The 22643-nt window shown below is 53.9% G+C and overlaps 1 protein-coding gene across 2 annotated transcripts in view; it reads right to left on the bottom strand.

Moving 5' to 3' along the window:
* Nucleotides 1-2817: 2817 nt before the first annotated feature.
* LOC147828277 (anthrax toxin receptor-like) overlaps nt 2818-22643 on the bottom strand; it is a 28626-nt gene continuing 8800 nt past the window's right edge. Inside the window, exons 6-17 of one of the 2 annotated variants that reach the window (XM_087210625.1) lie at nt 21771-21850; nt 21626-21694; nt 21308-21388; nt 21157-21217; nt 17590-17685; nt 16004-16073; nt 15386-15500; nt 13853-13966; nt 12499-12531; nt 11396-11545; nt 11137-11214; nt 2818-3467 (exon numbers count right to left, since the gene is read on the bottom strand). In XM_087210625.1, coding sequence (XP_087066751.1) covers nt 3069-3467; nt 11137-11214; nt 11396-11545; nt 12499-12531; nt 13853-13966; nt 15386-15500; nt 16004-16073; nt 17590-17685; nt 21157-21217; nt 21308-21388; nt 21626-21694; nt 21771-21850 — 1346 coding nt within the window. In that variant the 3' untranslated portion in view covers nt 2818-3068. The remainder of the gene's footprint in view (nt 3468-11136; nt 11215-11395; nt 11546-12498; nt 12532-13852; nt 13967-15385; nt 15501-16003; nt 16074-17589; nt 17686-21156; nt 21218-21307; nt 21389-21625; nt 21695-21770; nt 21851-22643) is intronic. The other variant, XM_087210626.1, reaches the window with a different exon arrangement.

The raw sequence follows: 22643 nt of genomic DNA, 5'->3' as shown, positions 1-22643 counted from the left end.
ACCTCAAGTTCTTGTACAGAAGGGATGGAGCTCCCTCGTCCCTTCATTGCCCAGGGCCAGTCCTCTCGTCCCAGGGGGCACAGGCTGGTTGTAGGATGGGGACTGCAGGCAGGAGAGGAGGCCTGTGGGGGGAAGCAGGGGCCGGGGTGGGAAGAGTGGAACTAAGGAACTTTGCTTGCCACACAGCTCAGCTTCCTGTAGGACAGCAGGAGGGGAGGTGGTGACAGAAAGGAGCAGGCATGAAGGATGTGGGTGGCAGGGCCGCTGATGGGACACAGGTGGCAGACCCTGAGCATGTAGAAGACAGCTGTGGTGGCACCTGTCCAGCCCATGGCCACATCCTCAAATTTCCCTAAGCCTCATGCTCGGCCCACAGTAGCCACGTTTGTGTGAAGTGACTCTGTGGTCAGACCAAGTGTGGATCCTGACTTGGTTTAGGTCTGAAATGCCCTTCAGCAGCCCACATGTTGGGCTGGAGGTATGGCTCAGTGGCAGAGCACTTGTCTAGCATGCGGGAGGCCCTGGGGTTTAGGCCCAGCATCTTTGGTCTTTGGGGGTGCCCTGGAGGGGACTGTGAGACCCCAGCCCCTTCCTGTCTCACTTTGTTTTGTGGTTCATGTTGTGAGCAGTAAGTCAGTCGTCTCAGGTATTTCATTATCCTGAGGCAAAGCTGAACAGCACAGATATTTGACCCAGGATCTTTTCCCCATCAGTGGCCCTGGGGAGCAGCCAGTCAGCTTCTGCAGGTCATCTGGGCAGAGGACAGGCAAACAGGGACTGGAGGTGGGCAGTGGCAGCCAGGTGCATAGACAAGGTAAAAACCACAGGAGAGGGACACAGAGGCAGGGAGAGGGAAGACACCAAGTTCGGGGGCTACATGGCCATAGAGCAGGGGGACCTTAAGGAGAAGGCCAAGAGTGCTCCTGGGGGCTTTGCAGTGTCTGGCCACTGAGACCTGTCTGCCCTTCTGACCGCAGACCAGTGACCCACAGCCACCTAGTCTGTCCTTCTGTCTCCTCTCGGGCCCTGCTTCTGTGTAGCCCGGACAGACCAATGACAGGGTTTCTGAAATGTTCCCATGGCATCTCCCTAGCTGGCAGGAGGAAACACATGCTCATACGCTGGGGCACATTCCCATGTGGTCTGTGATGTGTTTGCAAGTTTTGCCATTCATCTGAAAGACTTACAATTTAGAGATTTGGGAATATTTTTCCAGCCTGCTTGTGCCTTCAGTCCTGGTGGCTATGGTGAGGCTGGGTCCCTGGGCCTGGTCACCACCCAGCTGCCCTCCTTCTTTCTTTTACCTGGCTGCTAGGATATGAGCAGCTTTTCTCTTCCATACCCTTCCACCATGCTGTTTTTGCCTTGGAGCCAGCTGACCATGAACTGAACTCATCAAAACTGTGAGCCAGTTGTGTGTGTCAGGTATTTTGTCCCAGGTATGAGAGAGCTGGCTAATACACCCTACATGCCAATCTGCCTCCAGTGTGTATTTCTTGGGCTCAAATGGCCCAGGTGAAGGGACCCATCAGGGGATCTACAACCCCATGGTTGTTGCCCTCAGTGATGGGAGCCGTGACAGACAAGAAGCTCCCTACAAAGCCACACTGACTCCTCCTTCTTGGGCCACACCTGGATTCCATGGCAACCTTCTCTGTGTCTACATGTCATGTTTGAGCTCCCTGCAGGATGCCTGGATGTGGGTGTAAAAAGCCCAGCCTGCCACCTTTCTTTGGTGGCCTGGAAGCCATCTCAGAAGAAGCTTCCTGGGTGGAACAGCCCCCTGGTATGTTGGAGTCCTTGAGTGACCAACAGAGGATGCAGTACCCTGGTGACCTAGAACCTGTGAAGTGACAAGGTGAAGGCAGTCTAGAGCCAGTCACTGCACTCCGGGGGGGGTGTCCATCCCTCCCCACAAAGCATGGCACCTGTGACTGTCCCTTCTGTACCCTTCAGCCTGGCTAGGAGCCCTTAACTTAAATACCTCTCCCTGTCTAGCAGGACACTGAGGATGTTCATGTCTTTGTTTAAAAAAATCTCTGTATGCACACGACTTATAGAAACTGCAATAAAAAATTGACCAAGTTTGGCCTCAGATTCCAGTAGGACTGTCAGGCTGTGCCCTGGTTGGGGGGGGGCGCTGCTGCTTGTTCTCCCAGCTGCTCTGGGTCTGAGTTTCCCAAGGGGCTCAGACTGGACCACCAAGTCCATCCCTGGATCGTAGCTCCCTTCTCCATTGCCTGGATGGTGACTCTGTTTCCCTGGAAGCCTCTCGTAACCAGCTGCAGATGGAAGAGAGGCTGAGAAGGGTGGGCACCACCCAGGTCCCATCCTGGCAGCAGGCGAGACCAAGGTGTGGAGCCCAGGCTGTGGCAGCTCAGGATAATGCGGGACAGAGAAGTGGAGGAAGGGACAAGGAACAACAGTTCCTGGAATGAATGAAAGGTCAAAGTTATGGGACCTAGAGAAAGCCTGTGAATGACCCCTACATGGGTGACACAGCCACTCCAGCGATCCCTGTCACTTTGAAAAGGTGGGGGCAGCATGGTCCTCACTGGCCATCCTGTTAAATCCATGCTGAGTGAAGTCCAAAGTCTGGCCTTTTTCTGCTTGTGCGAACTTTACAGAAATTCACCTGCAAAGCTGAAGGCAGCCTGCAGGGAGAAGGGGGCAGATGGGAGCTGCCATTTAATGAATTCTCAGGATGGATTAGGGACAACTGGGCAGCCTGGACCCGGCCCCTGGGAACCCTCCGGAGGTCCTCAGGGCCCCTTGTTGGGTTCCCATGCCTGTGTGCCCTGGTCCTAGGTGGTTGGTCATGAAAACAGTGGTGCATGTGCTGGGTGGTAGGATGCCATGTGCTACACAGCACTGTGAGGATCACACTTTCTTCTCTGGTGAAATGCAGGGCATCTGCTGGAATCACCTGGGCTTGTGACGGTGTGGGTCCTGGCAGGTGTAGCACAGATATGTTTCAGACCGGAGCATCTCCCAGATGACAGACTCTTATTGATGAGCAACAAAACCCAATACCTTTTGATAATAAACCAAGACAGAATACATTATGTTCAGTTCAGAAACAGAGATCTCTTAATTACAGGTTTTTGTGCCATTAGAGATTGGGCAGTGGAGATGGGAGTGACCAGGGGATTCTGCGGATTTCCGGGTGAGGGGCAAGAGCAGCGGCAGGATTCTGGGAGGACACTTGGATCATCTGGCTGGGAGGTGGTGACACTGTGTAAGATACTGAGTGGGACATTCTCCTGGCTGGGAGATAGGTGCATCCGTGGGGTGCAAGGTATCTGTGGCATGGAGACACACTTCCTGCTGTGTGGAAGGCAGATGCTCGGCATACATGGTGGCTGTGTAAGGTGGTTGGACTTCCTGCTGGGTTGGCGGCAGATCTTCTGGTCACGGGAGGCCTGCTCACAGTGGGGACTGATCAGGGTGCTGTTGGTGTACCTCCCCTGAAAGGAAGAGGAGAGGGAGATCACCAAGATGCCAGTGGGAGTTAGGCCAGAGGCTGCAGGTGCCAGCTGAAGGGGATGAAGTCTGGGCCCATCGGGATGGGCAGTGTGGGCCTTCCTTGTCGATGCTGTGAATCAAATCCAACCACAATCAAGATGGAGTCACTTGGGTCAAGTACTAATAAAAATGAAAATTAAAGTAGATAAAGCTGAGAGTTTATGAAGAAGGGCATCTCATGGATGGTTGTTGGAGAAGCACAATTGCAAAAGTCTCTGCCAGGACCACAACTTTGAACCAAGGCCACCACAAAGCTTTCAAATCAGTGGGTTTACAAATACACAGATTCACAGCAACCAGTAGGCCCAGATGCTGAAGGCTCTTCCCTTTTTAAATCCCTTATACTGAAAAATACTGCTACAAAGACATCTATACATTAACTGTACAGCCAAGGCCACCTTTGTTATTGATCCTGTAATACCCTTTTATGAATCCTTGCAGCCAGGGAGTCTTGGTTCAAAATAACTACATAGTTGTTGTTTTGCCTTTCAAGTTCCCCTCTGCTTAGCCCTTTTAATAAGGCCGTGGTTTCTCCTGCTGTGCATGTTCCCACTGCCATGCTCTGCATCACCCCAATAAACTCATCACCACTGGAGAGTCTCTCATGGTTATTTAGTGTGGTATGTTTGGTGTCAGAAGTGGGATGTGAGAAGAGATCACCTGCAGAAGACATCAGTGACTCTGGGGACCAGGTGCAGTGCCCACCTTGACCCCTGTGTTCCCCCCTCTCTATGCTTACCTTTCTGCCCCAGTGCATCTTCTCTTAGGTGGGGCCCCTTTCATTTTGCCTGGGAGTTCCCATTGAATTTATTTGGGACCTATTTTGCATAAGGGTACCTTAATTAAAGAACCTTACCATTAGTCTTGGGACTATAACTTTTCTGTGAGCCTTTTCTGGTATAAGGATAGGTGTCTTTCTGGTTTCTAAGAACTCACATTCTGTCTGTAAGGACCGCAGGTCTTTTCTGGTGAATTCACTCTTGATTTTCCATGCTTGATTACATATTTCATTTTATCTGTACACTTAGTTTAAAAGTTTTGTTAATTCTCCTATTTTGATTTCATTTTTTATATGTATCTATAAGTAATTTGGCTCTTTTACTCCCTGCTTGTTTCTGAACTTTTTTCAAGAGCAGAAATGAACATCTAAATGCTGAAAATGGTATGGCCGCTTAAAAGCCAACAAGGCACTTGATCTCCAAGGAAACAAGGGACTCTGATTTCTAAAGAAAAAAAATCTCCTTTGTAAGGACAAATAGGTCACAGATAGGCAAGAGTACTATTATGACATCTGCCAGTCTCAAAACAATTTCCATGCAACTAGGGAAAATTGGTCACAGGCTAGACAAACTAGGACAAAAGTCATCCAACAAACCACAAATGAATTTGAGTCAGGTGCACTCATCAGAGCAAAACAATGTGCTCAAACCATTAAAATTAATTGATGGGGCTTGAAGGATTTTCCTATGTTCTTGAAAGATTCACAAGAGACAAAATAGGATCCCAGAATTCCAAAGCATGCAAAAAACTTCCTTTTTGGGGACTCTAACTGGCTTTATTATGGTACCTTCCCATGCACACCTTTCCACTGATTGGCAAATTATACCACAGATCTACTCTTCACCCACAACTCTGGGGTTCAAAAATCTGAATAGACACTGGCATTGGCAGGCAATAGCTCCTGGCTGGGCAAGTGCTACAGATGGGGAATCTGTCCTCTGCCCTGTCTCCTCCCCCGTCCCAGTTCTGAGTTTGTCTGCTGTGTTCTCACCCTCTCCCACACATGGAAAGAGGACCAGGAAAAGTGCCAGAAGAAATCACATGGAGCACCTTGTGTCTCAGCGCCCCCTACTGTGGGGCTTCACCTTGAAATGTGCAAAAGGGAAACAGTAGCTCAGAAAGAGGAAGAGGAACTCTGGGATTCTCCTGGGGTTCACATTCCCAGGCAGGTGTCTCCATTCCTGATGTCCCCAACAGCCAAGGAGCCCAAGCTGCCTGTCCATCCTGATGCTGAAGAGGGCATCTGCTGCCAGGTGCAGGCGATGACCAGTGGGCCTGGATTGAATCTAGAGACAGGACCTCGAGAACTCCTGGTCATGTGGCTTTATTGGTGCACCTGGCTGTCCCTTCTGTCTGCCATGGTGTGGTCCAGCTTTCTTTATAACTGCAGGAGTTTCTTTTTATCCCCTTTTGTGAGATGGAAAAGGTAGAGCTCAGAGAGGTTAAGCAATCCAATGTGGCTGAGCCAAGTTCTGCTGTGGTCACCCTTGAAACTGCCACAGGGGCTCCTCTTCATTCACTGCAGTTGTTCCCAGAATAGATTCCTGTCCCTTCATGTACATCAGATAGGAAAAGCCTCCTTATGTCAGAAAGGACCGTAAGTCTACTTGCAGGAGCATGTCTGACTGGGCATGCTCATCCATCCATTTATTCATTTGCCTATTCATTTGTCAAAAGAGAGCTTTTGTTTATTTATTTATTTATTTATTTTTGGTACTGGGGATCGAACTCAGGACCCTGCACTTACAAGGCAAGTGGGAGAACCACTGAGCCAAACTCCTGGCTCAACAGAGAGCTTTTATCTGTGAGTCCAGACACAAGACCACTGCTTCAGCAAAGCTTGTTCCTGTCAACACTCACACCCACATGGCTGCTCTATGTCTGTCTCCCCCCTCCACATAAGTGCGATGATAACTGTTGTTGAGAACAGCTTGACTTGGATAACAAAGACAGTGTTTGATTCTTGCCTTTCGCTTCATGAAGTCCAACCTGCCCCAGGGCATTTGTACTGGTTGTTTCTTCTCCTTGGAAGGAGTTCCTCTGATTTTCACTTCACTGACTTACTCTTACCAACTCATTTTCAGTGTAAATGTCAGTGTCTTCTCTGGCCAGCCAGACATTTGCTGGCATATCAGCGACTTCCAATTCTCTGGACCATATGTGTTATCCCCTGACATTCCCCAAAGAAAATGTAAGCCCATCATGATGGTGGAACTTTCTTCTGCTTCACTGTATGTCCTCAGCACCTGATGTGGAATAATCTTTGCTGAATTAATGGGGACAGTTAACCCCATGACTGTTTTCCTTTGTGAGTTCTTCCCACTGCTTTAATGCTTGCCTAGATCTCTATGCTGACATAAGTTACTTGCATTTTATTGTACTTCTTAGCAGTAATACTTTTTACCTATTTAACATTTGAAACCACTTGGGATTTATTCTATTATGTCATGAAATGAAGCTTCAGTTTGTACTTTTTCCCAATAGCTTGTCAAATTTTACAAAATTGGGACTGAGGATTTAGCTCAGTGGTTCCACAGCCTGCCCCGCAAGTGCACGCTCCTGAGTTTGATCCCCGGTACTAAAAAAAGTTTTTACAAAATCATTAAACAAGCAGTAAACATACATAAGTCCATCTGAGTATGCCCGCATTCCCAGTTTGATCGCCTTGGGCAAGTGCTGTAACTGCAAAGCATATTTATTCCAGGTGGTGCTTGGTTGATTTGGGGCTATTGTTTGATGGGACCATTATTTTAATTGTTGGAGCTTAAGGTCTTGATGATATAGGATAAGGCAAAGTTTCCTTCATTATTTTTCCCTTTTGAAAATTCCTTAAAGGTTCTAGACTCTTTACTATTTTGAGTGAACTTTAGAATCATTTTGATCAAATTCCTTAAAATATTTCATTACAATTTTCACTAAAGTAGTATGATGCTCATGACTTGCTCTGGGAAAATATGACACTATGGTTCAGGCTTTTATATTTTCAAATCTTCTCTTACAGCAATGAGTAAGGCTTTGTGATGTCTTTTCATCACAAGTGGGTATATTTCTGTTGCATAGGCATTTGGGTTTTTATTGTTTCTAGGAACAGAATGGAATCTGTTTTGCTTATTTCCAGATTTTCTGCTTATTTACTCTCGAACATGTGCAATCATCCCAGGCCTAGCGCTTACCCCTCAAGAGCATGAGTGCAAGGGAGGGGGCTGGAGCTGCAGGAACATGCATGAAGATGGGTCGGGGACACCACACCACAGGGTCTGCCTCCAGTGGGCTGTAGAGGCCCAGAGTCTGTGTAATTGCAAGGGGAGGGGGAGGTTCCTCTTTCCTGTCAGCCTGTCTACCAAATGCAGAGGTCTGAGCCAGCAAACAGTTATTTCTTACATCACTCAACCACTTCACAGTGAAGGGACATTTCCCAAAGTTATCAGCAAGAATTTGACAGATGGCTTTTTCTTCCAGTGCTGGGAGCTCTGTTTCTGTATTTCCTGATTATTTCATAGAGGTGTGTGTGCTTGCATGTGTGTGTGTGTGTGTGTGTGTGTGTGTGTAGGTGGGTGGGGTCAGAGGACTGCCAGCTGCCATGGCAAACCTATACCTGGGACCTGAGACTTTGGCTTGCAGGACAGTTAGGTTAGAATTCCTGGGCAATGGAGCGCCACCACTTGGCTTTATCACAGTGTCCCTTGGCCTAGTTCCTCCCACGTCAAGGTTAGAAGGAGAAGAATGCAGGTGCCCCTTGCTCCTGAATGCATTCTGTGGCCCATCTGTCACTATGCTGTGACTGCTACCCAGAACAACAGTTTCCCAGCAAATAACAGGTATGTTCAAAGTTAGGAAGTCAGCAAGTAGTGTGAAAACCAAGATACAAATATTCACAAGTGTTTTGTATGTAGCACATTTTGGGCAGAAAGATGTACTTTCTGGATGTTTTCATAGATCTCACCCTGACAGTATGATGCTGGGGACATTGCTTCCCCTGGGTCATTTCACGGCACAGTGATAATCCTGCATTCTGAAACCATCACTAAACATCAGAGGCTCAGTTTCCATGGCTGCAGTATGCACTGTGGTGACCACTTTGTATAACAGAAGGGGTCCCTGGATCTGAGCTGCTGGAGGCAGGCCCTGTGGTCTCCTGGCTACGTGGCTATGGGCAACTTACTCCACTTTGCAGACTCTACCTTCCCTGCAACCATAGTTGTTGGTTTAATTAAAAGCACCCATTTGTGGGAAGCACTCAGAACAGAGTCTATATAACAGACAGCTGCAATCCCTCGGGGGCTGCCATGACAATGAATCACCCAAGATGTCCAGATCAGCCTTCCCTTGATTAACTTTAGGCCCCTTTCCTTCCAGACCCACCACACCCAAAATTCCTCAGGAAAACTGCAAGTCCATAAGTTGGCTTAACTGAGAAAGTGGAGTAGAAACCTGAACCTAAGATAAAGGAACAGGTTGATAGGAATCAAAGAATGCTTACATTATCCATCCTAAAATTAAAAAAATACCAAAACCAAAGCCTGGGCTCATACATGTAATATGGACCAGCATCCTTCTGGGGTGTGGGCCACCTTTTCCTGACGTCTCCATCTCCCTCCAAGAGAAGCAGTTTCTGGCTTCCAGAAATAATATGCCTCTCTCCCTTGGGCCTGATCTCTATTTCTTTGAGTGTATTCCTTTTAATTTCTATCTAATAAACCTTTCCTGTGTCTCTTACTGATGAGTCTTAAAAATTATTATTTTTTGGGATGGCAGTCAGTGAACCTACAGATCAGGACCGTGTGAGTTAGGTTCCTTATTCAGCTTTGGGGACTGCCTTGGACCCTGTCTGGTGACATGGGGTAGCAGCTCCTATAAATTCTAGGCCAGGTTCATATGAACAGGCTCATTACCTGTGGAGCTTGTTTTCATGCCCAGGTCAGCTATCACCTGACACCAGGAGGAGGAGGAGGAGTTTGGAGAGACCCCTGCCAGTCCTATGGGCAAGACTCTGAGCACAGCTTCAGGAAGAGGGGTGTGGGGCACACAGGTGACTTGCGGGGAGAGAGGGCCAGCAACACCTGTCCTGGGAAGGACACCTGGTTGATGGCTCTACCCTGTACCTGGGATCAAGTTGCTGGGGTGGTGAAGTTACCTAAGCTGGCCACCAAGTGGGTTCCCATGATATAGGATCCTCTTGTGCTCAGCCAGAGGGGCACCCCCGATGATGTAGCCCCAGGCTCATCCCAGCAAGTGGGAACCTAGCTGAGCTTGCCGAGTAGGCTAGGCTGGTGTCAGGGCCCTGTGTACTCTGCAGAGCTCTCTCAGGGCACAGTGCACAGGAGACACACCTTGGACTTGGGTGCCTGGCCAAAACCTTATCAGACACTCAGGAGGGCCTCTAGGACTACAGTAGGAATGGATGAGGTCAAATTAGATGGTGGCACAGGAGCCAGAAGGAAGGCCAGATCTAAGTAGTATGAGCTTCCCTGGGTTCCAGAAAGAGCTCTGTTGATTGAACATAGCCCTGGATGCTGGCCCTGACTATCTGGGTGCCCTTGGGAAACTTCCTCTCACCCTATGGGCCTCTGCATTGCCACCAGTGACACAGGGCTCCTCGCCATAGGATTGCAGGGTGAACCTGCCGAAACAGTAGTGGAGGGGGCCTGGCACAGCTGGGCAGCTGTTAGAGTTCTCTACAATCACTGGGAGCCTGCCACCAAGCCTTTGTGACAGGGTTGCCCTCAGATCCTGAGCCTCACCCTCTGAGCTTTGTTCCAGCATCCACTACCTGGTCTGTTGCTTTCCTCTGCTTGGGGGAAGGCATTTTCACACCTCTGCCCCTTGCTCTGTCCTCCCTCTCCAGTGGACACTGGATGTCACCCCAGTCCAGTGCATAGGACAGGAATGGAGTACAAGGGCCACTCGGGCTGTGATAATGGGAGCCCCACAAGAAGTAATGTGGAGAATGGGCACGCAGACAAGCAGGGCAGGCCTGAGAACCCCATCAGAGAGAGACCAGAGCCCCCTGCTGGAGAAGCCACAGCCTCCACGCCAAGCAGCCCTGCTGGAGTCCCTGGGCCTGGGTGCCTAGCTGCTTTTCCTGAGCAGCACCAGGGCGTCCAAGCAACACGGACCTTCTAGATATTCCATGTGCCCAGCCACTGAGACGGAGTTGCCTGATTCAGGGAGCAAGGCACCAAACATCCTCCTGTCCCCAGCCCTGTTTGTGCAGAGGGCTGGGCTGTGGCCCAGGAGCATCTAGAGGTTTAGGGACTTGGGCCTGAGCAGGACGGGCCTGAGCAGGACAGTCCTGAGGCTGACCCAGCAGGGATCTGGGCAGTGGGGAAGAGGGAGTCAGGCTCAAATTCAAGTTCTGATTTCTCCCTCTGAGGCTCTGTCATGCAGACTCTCTGGGCTTCTGTCCCCTGGGTAAACTGGGAAAAAATAATTGGCTACTGCAGTTTGTGGGAGGATTACAAGGGAACACAGGGACAGTCCTGGGCTCTCAGCTGGCCCGAAGGAGGATGTGGTGATTACCAGCCCTCAGGGGCAGGACATTCCAAGGAAACAATCCTAATTATGTGGCTTCTCCCCATGGTTGCCAGACAATGACACATCTGGTAAATGGGTCTGTGCTGGATAGCCTGGTCCACCTGTCTTCCTGGCCCAGCTCACCAGTCAAGGGTTGGCATGGGTGCCACATCAAGACACCATCTGGGAAGCTATGAGCTCCATGTCCCGTGTCCTGGGGGGCCCCCTCAGCATGTGCCTGGCTCAGCCCTGAGCCACATCCCAGAAACAAAGCAGGGGTCATGCTACCCAAAGAGAGCTTTCCAATGTTCCACTCACCGTTCTGGGCTGACACCATGTCCGTGGCATTTGGTGGCAGCTTGGGTAGCCACAGTTGCAGGAGGAACCCAGATTTCCCTGAAACACAAATGTGGCACTCAGGAAGCAGCATAGCATAGACATGGCCAGGTTTCTGGCTGTCCACTGGCACCAAGAACCACAGTGCCACAGAGCCACGTGCCCTCCCAGGCTCAGGGCCCAGAGCTCCTGTCCCCAGAGTGACCATCAGGGTCATGGCCCCCACCCTAGGCCTTCTCACCTTTATGGTTCTGGCCTTCCTGCACCCGCAGCGGTGGACGATCACAGTGGGCCTCGTGTTTATAGGAGGAGGAGGAGGAGGTGGGGGTGGCTGCTGAGAGGGAGTGTATGGTGGGGGAGGAGGAGGAAGCAATTTCTCCCTTTCTGGCTCCTAGAAGTGAAAAAGAGCTGTCTGAAGGCCCTGGGGAGCAGAGACATGGGGACCTTGACCTGGCACCTGCATGTGGGGTCAGCTAAGGTTTCGGGGTGACAGAAAGGACAGTAAGCAGCACCCACAGCGAGGGGAGGGCCCTGTGTGGAAGAACAGCCAAACTCCCCTGCTTCCCACATCTGGCTCTGCCCCGACTGCCCACAATCCCAGGGCAGAGTCTTGGTCTCCTGAGGTCCCCCTGGCTGGCCGAAGACTGGCAAGGGGCTGTGCAGGGATCGGGGCACTGGCAGGTGACTTTCCCCTCCCCCTGGCCTTGCAGATGCCACCTCCCCAGGCCACAGTGCTGCAAGCACAGGTCCCAGGCAGCACCCTGTTTCCTGGTACCCCCTGCCGGGTCCCCTGGCCCAGCCACTTAGCACTTCCGGTCCCACTCAGCTGAGCCCCAGGCTGCCCCCGCCCCATCCCTGTGCTCTCCTGGGAAGAGCCTCGCAGCTCAGCCCCCAGACCTCTCCACCCTCAGCCCTGTGTCCACAAGGCTGGGCCCAGCCCAGCCCTGGCCCTGCAGGAGACAGAGATGAAGTTGAATCCAAGGGAGCCCAACACAGCCAGGGTGGACACAGAGCCAGCTCTCCTTTCCCAAAACCCTGAGTGTTCAGATCCCAGAAACACCTTTGGGGCTGAATAGCCCATCAGGGCAGTAGGGACGGTGACTGCTGAAGCAGGTCCCCAAGGTGCTCTGTCTGTGACAAAGGTCAGGACCAGCAGGTGTTGGGGCCTGGGGGTGCTGTCTGGGGATGTCACTGAGTCTCCTGTTATTTCCTCCTTGACCCTCTGTCCCCTCTCCTTCACACAGGTGGGTGGAAGATTTGGGCACAGGCTTCCCGGTTGCCTCATTTGATGGTTGCTACCCTGCATGGATCTGTGCCAGCATCAGGACACAAAGCAGGACTCACCATTTGTGGCCTGGGTGCGGGTGGTGGCTTGAGCTGGAACATAAAGAAACACAGCATGGGCTGAGAGTGTAAGGGTTGCTATGGTTTCACTGAGAGTTCCCCAAATGCCTTGTGGGGAAGACTTGTGCCTAGGATCAGGAGGTGCTAGAGCCTGGGGGTGCTGTCTGGGGATGTCATTGAGTCTCCTGTCCTCTCCTTGACCTCATGTCCCATTTCCTTTGCCCAGAGGGGTGGGAGAACCTAGGCACAGGCTGCCTGGTGCCCCTTTGGAAGGATAGCACAGTCCTGGGTGCGTGAAGATGTCTGGACTCAGACCTCCACTAACCATTTCAGGCTCAGGTGGAGGTGGTGGTGGCTCCTGGCGGTGCTGGAATGGAAGACAGACACAGCCCGGGCTGCTGGGGTGGGTGGGCTCTGCCTGAGCCCTGCAGCCTAGGGGACCCTGGTCTGAAGCAGCAAGTAGGACACAGCTTTGGGGTGCGTGTTGGGCACCCTGTCTCTGTGGCACTGTGCCCAGAAGCCCACCTGACCCACCCCTCCCTCTATGGTGGGCCAAGGCACTGTCACCCCCAACCCACCCTGCACCACAGTGCACTCCGGCCTCTTCCTCCCTCTGGGAACCTGGCTGTCCTCAGCCCTCCCTGCTGATCCTTGCCAGGTGCACCCTACCGTCCCTGCTGGCTCCGTCCTGGCCAGAGCCAGGCACCTGTTCCGGGCTGGACATCAGCCCCTTCAGGCCTGCTCTCTACTCCCTCCTCCAGTTCTGGATGCCTCCTTCCACCTAGTTGCCCAGTGCTCCGCATGCCCTGCACCCCAGGCTCTGCTGTGCCCAGGCCCTGGCCGCAACCAGGCACTGGTGACATTTCCCTTGTGGCCGAGCAGAGGCTGCTATGAGCTCCCCGTGGGTGCATGGCGGCCGCTCCGTCCTCTTCCACCCAGCCCAGCTCAGGCCTCACAGTCTGCTCAGTGACAGGGGCGGTATGTATGGTGTGGAGACATGTAGGTAGGTCCCATGGGATTCAAGGCACAGCTGCCCCAGCCAGTCCTCCCTGGTCAGCACCACCCTGCATCTGGGCCATCGGTGCTCCATGGGTACCCTGTCTCCTTCCCCACACAGAGGCTCCTGGATATGTGTCCTCCTAGGGTCTGCAGACTTTCTGATGAGGGCCCCTGGAGTGGTCTCTCTTCTGGAAACGAGGCCTAAAGGAGCCTGCCTAGAACTAGGGTTGTGACCCTGAGTCACAGGAAAACCTTGGAGCAGATGGAGATGGTCCACAGCTGGATCACGGGCTGCCACATGTCCCTGTCCCTTGGCAGGAAGGTGTGTGCAGTGCCGGGTAGCAGAAACCCTTACCTTCCTCCACCACAGTCCCCAGCAACAGCACAGCAGCAGTGGGATCAGCAGCAGGGCTGGCAGGAATTTCAGGTAGGGCTTGATTTGGGACCCTCCTCCTGACACAGGGTGACTCTGTGGAAAAGGATGAGGCCAATAGCATGAAGGGCTGGCACTGGGCATGGCTAGGGGGCTTCTTCCTGAGCGCCCACCTGGCTTCCCATCTTCCCCTCCTCCTCCACACAGTGCCAGGCATGAGGGACATCATGGAGCAGGGGCCGGCCCTGACCCTCAGGCTGCAGGCTGCACCTCTGCCCCACTCAGAGCTCTGCACTGAGCCCAGACAAGGAGGCCCAGGAGCCCCTGTGTGACCCCAGCCTCACTGCTCACCTCGGGGCCAGCACAGCTCGTCCTGAGGACACAAAGAGCTACAGGTGCCATGTTGGGGAGGCCGGGCTGCTGGGGATCCCAGGGAGGACAGGAAACTGGGGGCCCTCAGGCCTTGCTGCCCACCTCCCAGTTCTGGATCATGGGCTCACCTCACCCTCCCCGAGCCTCAGTGAGCCCCTGTGCACAGGGGTGGGAGCCACCTCCTGCCCATGCACTCAGGGGCTCAGAGAGTTTGGGGGAGCCCAGCTCAGGCCCCATGCACACGGGTGAAGTAAGGGGTGTCCGTGGTTGTCACAGTGAAGGTTCACAGGCCACCTGGCTGGCCTCCCCTGAGTCAAGGGCTAGGTCGGGGAGGATGCACAGGGGACAGGGCTGAGAGCACAGAAGGGGCAGTGCTGGCTGTGGGCTGGCAGATCCCAGGTCTGCACCTGCTCTCTCTCCTGCCTGTGCTGTCCCCGCACAGCTGTAACAGGTGGACCCTGAGATCAGATGCTACCCTGTGTGTGGCTATGCAAGGATCGGCCAAAGCAGACACATGGGGGCGATCACTCTGTGGGTCCCCACGGGCTGAGCCTGGACGTGGGTGGCAGTGGTGAACAGCCCTCTTCCTCCAGGGAGGTCCTCCCACCCTTGGCCCTGCCTGAGGGCTGGTGACAGGGCTGGGAGAAGCCCCCTGTTGGAGCAGCATCTTCCCTCCCAGGGTGTCTGACTGTGCTGAGCTGACACACCTGGACAGCATCCCCAAGCCCAAGAGGGAGGAAAGCTCTGTGGGCGACAGAGCAGGCAGGGGGCTAATGGGAGCTGAGGCAGGAGGAGGGCAGGAAGGGGCAGAGTACACTGCAGATGACAGGGCTGTCACCATGCAGGCTTCAGCCTGGGCTCCTGAGTGGCTTTGGGCCATCACTGTATCTGGGGCACTGATTCAGTGACACAAACTCCTACCCCAGCTGGTGGGACTCCAGATTCCTGTGCCTATGACACCCATGTGCCAGGGCTGGGTGCCTTGGACCTTTGGATAGGCTCCAGGCAGAAGCTTCCTCCTCCCCGAGTGGCCGAGGGAGAACCCAGGTGGGGCCCAGGGTCTGTGTGCTCAGTTGCTGTCTGTATTGCTGAGACCCCCTGCCTTGACTTCCCCAGGTGGATTGTGTCCACTTCAGGGCTCACCAGAGTCAGGGAGTGCAGTCCTACCGTGGGGTTCACACAGTTGGTGCTGGTGATTTTGAATTTGTCCCCAATGAAGCTGGTGCCATTGTTCAGGCTGAGGTCAACAGAGAGCTTCCTGTGCACAGAGTTGCGGCAGATGGTGAGCACCAGCCGGGGTGCTGAAGCCCAGAGCCACCCTCTCTAGAGTCCCAGCATCTGGAGCTCCCAGAGGGAGGGCAGGTGGGTCCTGAATTCTCCTTCCAGTCACTGCAATGCCAGCCTCAGCAAGGGCTGCAGCTCAGGCAGTGAGTGGCCCTCACGGCGGATGGTGCCATCCTCCCCATGGCTGAGGGACCAGGGAGGTCTGAACAGCATCACCGTCACACTTCTATCACGCGCTGTGTGGTCCTGGCCGGGAAAGGTGACCCGGAGGAAAGGCAGCCATGCCTGGCCCAGCCTCTCCTGCACCTGCCCTCAGCAGTGCCTGGGCCTCTGTGCGTCCCTGGGCACCTTGAAGGTCACCCCCAAGGGCAGGTGGGGAGGGCGCCTCAGCCCAGAGCAGGCTGACCCCAGGACAGGAGACGGTGGCAAACAGGCCACATTGTCCCCACCTCTAGGACCCAGAACCACGGCACTTACCATCCAGGCTCATCTATCCTCGGCCCAGGACAGGTTATGGAAGCTTCTTCCACACTGGTGGGTTTTCTTTCTAAAAAACAATGGCACCCAGGTGTCTGTGCACCTGTCTTTCCCCCATGCCCTCCACCTGCCCTGGGCCAGCAGAGCCACCACTGAGCCCAGTCCAGCACCTCCTGCCCTCCTTCCCTTCTAAGACCCCTGCTCAGCTCCTTCTCTCCTGGGCTCTGAGCAGTGCTGGTGTGTGACAGGGGAAGGCAGCGAAGGTTCCAACTTCCCGGGCTCAGTGTCAGGGATGAAGGGGACAGAGGAAACACTGCAAAGCGAGCAGCCCAAAAGGCAGGCGCATGGTGCTGGGGGGTCCAGGCCACCTGTATCGCCTTTGGAGATGCAGTTGCTCTTTGAGAGACACTGAAATATCGGCACTGAAATGGTGCCAGCCCTGGAACTGGATCACAATGCTCTGTGGTGCAGGTGGTAGGAACCCAGAGGACATGGGTAGGCACCCCAGAGAGCAGGCACCAGGCTTCCAGTTCCATGCAAGTCTTGTTCCCCTTGCAGGCAGGGGCCTGGTCTGTCAAGTCAGCTCTGCCTGAGCAGCAGGTTTCAGCTGAGCCCAACCAGAGCAGCAGCAGCTGGGAGTGACGCATGGGAGCAGAGGCTGGGCTGTGTGAGTGGCAGGTGCCAAGGCCTGTGGCAGGAACTGAGGGGCTTGTGGAGGAGGGAAGGACGGGAGCCCAGTGGTGGGTGTCAAGTGGAGGACTGGGTTTTGCTCCTGGTGCAGTGAATCCTTGTGGGTGCACAGATCCTGGGCACCGTGTGGACGGCAGTATTGTGGGACTAGCTGGGGGACTGGGTGTGGGGTGGGCTGAAATGACCAAGGGTGACCCTGGGATTTGACCATAGGGACCAGGTGGGGTCATTACTGAGCTGGGGCAGCCTGTGGAGGAAACGGGGATGTTTGATGATTTCACTGTTTCCTTCCTTCCTCCTTTCTTTCCTTCTTTCCCTCCCTCCCTCACTCCTTCCCTCCTTCCCTCTCTTCCTCCAGAGCCTGACAACCATTCCATAACGTGTAGGAGTGGAAACCTCCCAGTCTGGAGCCCAGTCCTCCTCCCATGGAGCTGTGCTTGCATGCCTGGGATGCTCGGGATGCCCACTCTCTGGCCTGGAGCTTCCAGGTCCAGTGTCCCCTCTGCAAGCTGGAGTGGATGGTTTCCCAGCAGCTTCTCTGTGCACCTGGCCAGGCTCAGAGCCCAGGGCTGCAGTGTTCTCCCTGTAGCAGACTCCTGCCTGGGGTTCCAGCTCTCAGGGAAGGGTGTGGAGGACCAGGTGAGACAGATGCTGCTGTGAGGCCAGCCCAGGCTCACACCAGCCTGCCGAGGGCGAGACCTACTCCAACCCGCTCCTGGGGTGCTGGGGTTTACCAATACCCACTTTGCAGAGGAGGAAGGGTCCCCTGCTCCCCCTGTCCCCTAACCTCATGGCATCCTCTGGGAAAGGTCAGCCCTGGCTGGAGGCTTCCAGTACTGAGGGGAAGGATGTCCTGAGGGAAACATGTGACCTAGAGGCAACCAGGAGCCACTTACCAAAGATGGTGTCACCGAACTTGAATCTGCAAATAACCTGGTCTGGGCCTTTTGCATTATGAAAACCTTGTCCTCTGATGACCACCGTGTAGGGCTCTGCAAGGATACATTCAAACTGGGAGTGTGGGAGTGGGGCTCTGGGTTCACAGCAGTCACCCCCAGGGGGACTCTCAGGGTTCCAAGAGGTGGCAGCTGTATGTGAGCATCTGTAACCCCCAGACCAGATGCAGCAGAACCAGCCTTGAAAATGTGGGAGCCCTCCTCCTCCCACCATCCAGACCACAGCACCATGACAGGCACCCAGCTTCCAGGGACCACCTCAGCTGGGGCCTCCACCCTGAATTCCCATGGTTCCCATTGAAGACCCCAGGAGCAGGGCCAGGATGGGAGCACCAGAGGCCCCTGTCCTACCAGGAGGGGGGCTCATGGAGGTCAACACCTCCACACCTAGCCTCTTCCTGACCCACAAGGAACACAGCCCACTGCCCTGTGGACCCAAAAGCCCCTCACTCTACCAGCATGGCCCTCCCTGCCCCTTAGCCTAAGCCACAGGGGACAAGAGAGGGCAGCTGGGCAGCTCTGCAGCACCCAGGCTGGGTTCCTGTGGGTCTTCCAGTTGCAGTTTCCAGCTACTTGGCCTGACAGCAGCTCCTGGCCCAGGCCTGTATCCTTCCTGTCACCATGGCCCTGGTGTGGCCCCAGGTCACCCAGCCCAGGACCCTGGGCTGCAACAGCCCTGTCCCCCAGTCCCTGCACATGGACTGGCTCTCCACGCCGACCTGAGCACCCAGGCCATTCTGTGTCACCTGGGGCCCAGGCTCCTGCCTCAGCTTGCCCCTGAGTCACTATGTGTATGGCAGCTCTGCTCAGGACACCCAGGAGTGTAACAGGTCAGCAGTGGAGCTGGTGTCTGGAGGCACCTATCACCTCAGCTCTGTGGCTGGGAGGAAGCAGTGGCAGCTCCTGTCCTCACCTGGGGTTTCTCTGGCTGCCCAGACGTCAGGGCCTGTGTGTCAGGGCAGCTGATCTGCTGAGGTGCTTCACACCAGAAGGAGGAGAGACCCTGGGGTGAGGTCCCTGACCCACCTCCACCCAGCACTGCAGCCCCCACCCTGCCCAGCATCAGAGGGGCTCGGGTGCAGAGCAGAGGTCCAGGGTGGAGAGGTCAGGACCAGGTGCCATCCTCAGCTCCTATCCACGTCCTGATGCTATGCCATCACACTCTCTGTCCCCCAATGTCCCCACAGTGTTATTTCTATCCATCGAAGACCACACTGCAGCCCAGGTGTTTGGCACCTTTATCTCCCCTGGGCCATGGGTGGCAGAGCTCAAAGTGGGCACAGTTCTGTCTCCCCACAGCCTGCAGTCATGGTGCCTCCCACAAGGGACACAGAAGCCAGGACCCAGCAGCTGCAGCGGCCAACATGCCACTTGTGGGAGGAAGAGCCTGACCCTCCCTGTCCCCTCCACCTGGGTGTCAGAAGCCAGCCACATGGGGATGATGGCTGCATACATAGTGCCCATGACAAAGACAGGTGGCCTCCCTCTGGACCACTTAGGAGCATCCTCAGTGCACCAAGGCAGGGATCTGGGCTGGACTGGGGGCATCCATGCCACTTCCAGCCTTGGGGACAGGCACTGCTATTTCCCCATGGGCTCGAGGTGCACCTGGCTGTCTATGGAAACTAGGTCAAGTGTGGAGGTTTCCTCCTCTCTCCAGCCCAGGGATGGATGCTGAATTTGTACAATGCTTTTGTTTCATCCCATGTGGTGACACCTTGCGTCTGTCTCCATTTGGGGATGTGGAAACTGTTTCTATTTCAAACCCCGTATCTGCCCATCCCTTCTTGCTGAGCACTAGCTGCCGTGTCTGTGTTGGCCTGTTTAAACACTGCTCTGTCCCATTGCTGGGTGTCCTTCAGCATTTCTAAAACAAACTTTTCCTACATTCACAATTAAACTTTGTGTTGTGATAAGTTTGAACAGTGACTGTACACATATACCTACACTGTCACCAGACACACAAGTGTACAAACCCAGTGCACAGTCAGGCTAAACATCCACTTACACCACACATGAGATGCATACCATGCCCTCAGGAAGACAAACATACCCATCCGTGTACTGTCTGCTCCATGCACAATCACACCACACCATGAACACTACACAACCACCATGCAGATGCACCATGCACCCAAATACCGTGCTCCCAACATAGGTACAACAACCCACACACATACTACAAACACACAATGTGCACAGCATAAGAACACAATGCTATACTCACACCATACTTTCCACATACTTCACATTCCAACATACACACTGCATTCATACACAACATACTTTGACAAACATACCCACACACACCAAACATAACACACACTGCACATATATGCATATGCTCATACCTTATGTACCTACAAACCAGAAATACACTCCAATATCACACTCCCTGTAGAAGCACCGCACACCACAAACACACATGTCACAATACCATACACACGTTCCATACCTCATAACCACTCACAAATAGTCACGCCCCACACCCTCCACAAAACACCACATGATTCATATACAGCCACCTCACATGACATACACATTCTGGAAACTCAGCACTCTCGTACTCACTAAACACCATACACACCACCAATCATATACGCACGTACCACACACATCGTGTACCACACATAAACTCAGAGATACACCACACATCACAAAAGCATATCATTCCATACAGACACACTTCATTCCCTCCCACATACCCCACACAACACATCACAGCCACAACATAAACAGACCAGACAGCCTCTGACCATAACCATGTGTGCCACTGCCTCCATAAACCTCACACACTTCACATACATCACACATGCTGCACACACTGCACATATACCACACACATCACAAATACACTCACGCACACATCACACATACAACACACACATCACACATACCAACAACACCAAGTGCACTCCGCACACATCACACACACTCATCTCCCACACCACACACATCACACACAAGCACAACAGTCCCACACCATCCATTTCCTCACATCCCATGGCACACACACTATGGAGACACACACCACACATTGCAAACCCAGCACACAGACTCCTCCAACACATATTACACCAGTACATATAGGGCACTTGCTACACAACCTGACACTTTCTCCACACTCATACCACAAACTCATACCACATCTACACACATCCCCATCACCTTCTTCCCTAGTATACCACAAACAAATGTTATTAATATGTCACCTAGACACACAAACAACACAAACCCCCTACATGCATTTCATATACACATTCTAATACATATGCCACAAACCCCTGCTCATGAACCACCCACAAACAATACATACACACATCACACACCAAAGAAGGGCCACAGGCTACCCAAACAAAAGCACAAAAAGTATACACAAAGCACCCACACAAAAACACATGGCACCACAATCACCTGTTCACACACACACACACACACACACACACACACAAATACCTGCAATGACGGATTGAGCTGTCTGCTGGTTCCCAAGCCCACAGCCCTTACCTCCCACACACAAGTTGGACGGCTCCACCGACGTCACCTCAAGACAGGACTTGGAGACAAGCTGGTAACAGGGCAGAAGGAGGACGGGAGTGTGACACTTGGACCTTGGAGTGATGCCCCCACTGTGCCCAGGTACCCCCACCCTGCTCACCCAGTCCACGATGTACAGCAGACCCTCGAAGCCACTGTCCACTGCGAACATGTGTCCTGGGGTGTCTGCGAGTGCCACCATCTATGTGGGGAAGAATCAGCTTGATGCCCAGGCAGGGCCTCAAGGATGCACCAGGTCTCCAGACCCAGGACAAGGACACAGTGCCTTGCCCTCAGGGCTTGGGGGCAGTGGAGAGTCATACTCTCAGAGACAGACTGGCTCCTGTGTCAGGCCAGGTTCGGGGAGGGGGAAGGTCTCTACCTGCCCTGTGAGGCCCCGTGTACTCAAGCCCCTTGGTGGGCACCTGGTCTGAAGTACCTGGTCTTTGTCGTAGTCTAGCACACCCACAGTGTAAACAATGGCCCCCAAGTGCCGGGACTTGTCCGCCTACAAGAAAGGAGACATTTAGGATAATGCACCGAAATGGGTGGGGCAAAGTGCTGGTGACCACACCTGGGCTCACCTCCTCCTTTGTCTCTTCAAATGAGTCTTTCCTCAGCCTCCCACTGGTCAGCATGATAATCACACTGGCAACTTTCTCACCTGTGTAGGAAGCAAGAAGTAGGGGCCAGGTGAGCGAGGCTCAGGAGTGACCGGCAGGGGACCCAGGACCACGGCAGACTGTCAGGACCCAGCACTGCCCACGAAGGCAGGTGGGTGCTCCTCATACTTAGGGCTCCTGGGACAGGTGGCCAGACCACAGAACCTGCCACCCAGAGACTCCAGAGTGAGAAGGGGGCCTCGCCCAGGGCCATTTTACATATGAGAAGAGAGGGGTTCAGGATCTTTCCTGACCCTAGCCCTGCTGTCCCCCAGACTGCACACCCTCCTCCCTGAGGACAGCCCAGCCATGTGCCCACCAGTCTCAGCCCATTCCCGGGCACAGGAAGCAGCAGCCCCTCCTGCAGAGCAACCCAGGGAGGGGTGGTGCCGGTGCCTATTTTGGGCACAGTCTGTGGGCTTCTGCTTGGGACAGCGGCCCAGCTGCTCAGCACTCTCATGCAGGGTCCTGGACAGGGGACCCCATTCTTCCCCAGCGCTGTCCCCACTGGGCCCCACCACTCTTGCCCAGAGCTGCCAGCCCACAGTGCAGAGGGATATGTGTCCCGGGCCACACAGACATTTGTGTGGTGGGAGGTGCAGGTCCAGGAGCAAGTGGGCCACGGAAGATGGGAATGGAGAAGGGGAGGAAGGTCTGGCCCTGGGGACAAGGTGGGCGCCTCATGCTGGTCCTCAGGCTGCTCAGGATCTGGGCTTTCTCCTTCTGCATGCAGAGCCCAGTGAGGGACCAGGAGCTCAGAGTGACCAAGTGCCCTGGGTAGACCCATGGGGCCTC

This window comes from Heterocephalus glaber, unplaced genomic scaffold (genome assembly GCF_053883595.1).
Source record: "Heterocephalus glaber isolate CG9 unplaced genomic scaffold, H.glaber_assembly_v1.0 deba00001150, whole genome shotgun sequence".
Classification (NCBI taxonomy): Eukaryota; Metazoa; Chordata; class Mammalia; order Rodentia; family Bathyergidae; genus Heterocephalus; species Heterocephalus glaber.
Note: the sequence above shows the minus strand (reverse complement) of the source record. Positions and strands in the feature narration are given on the sequence as shown.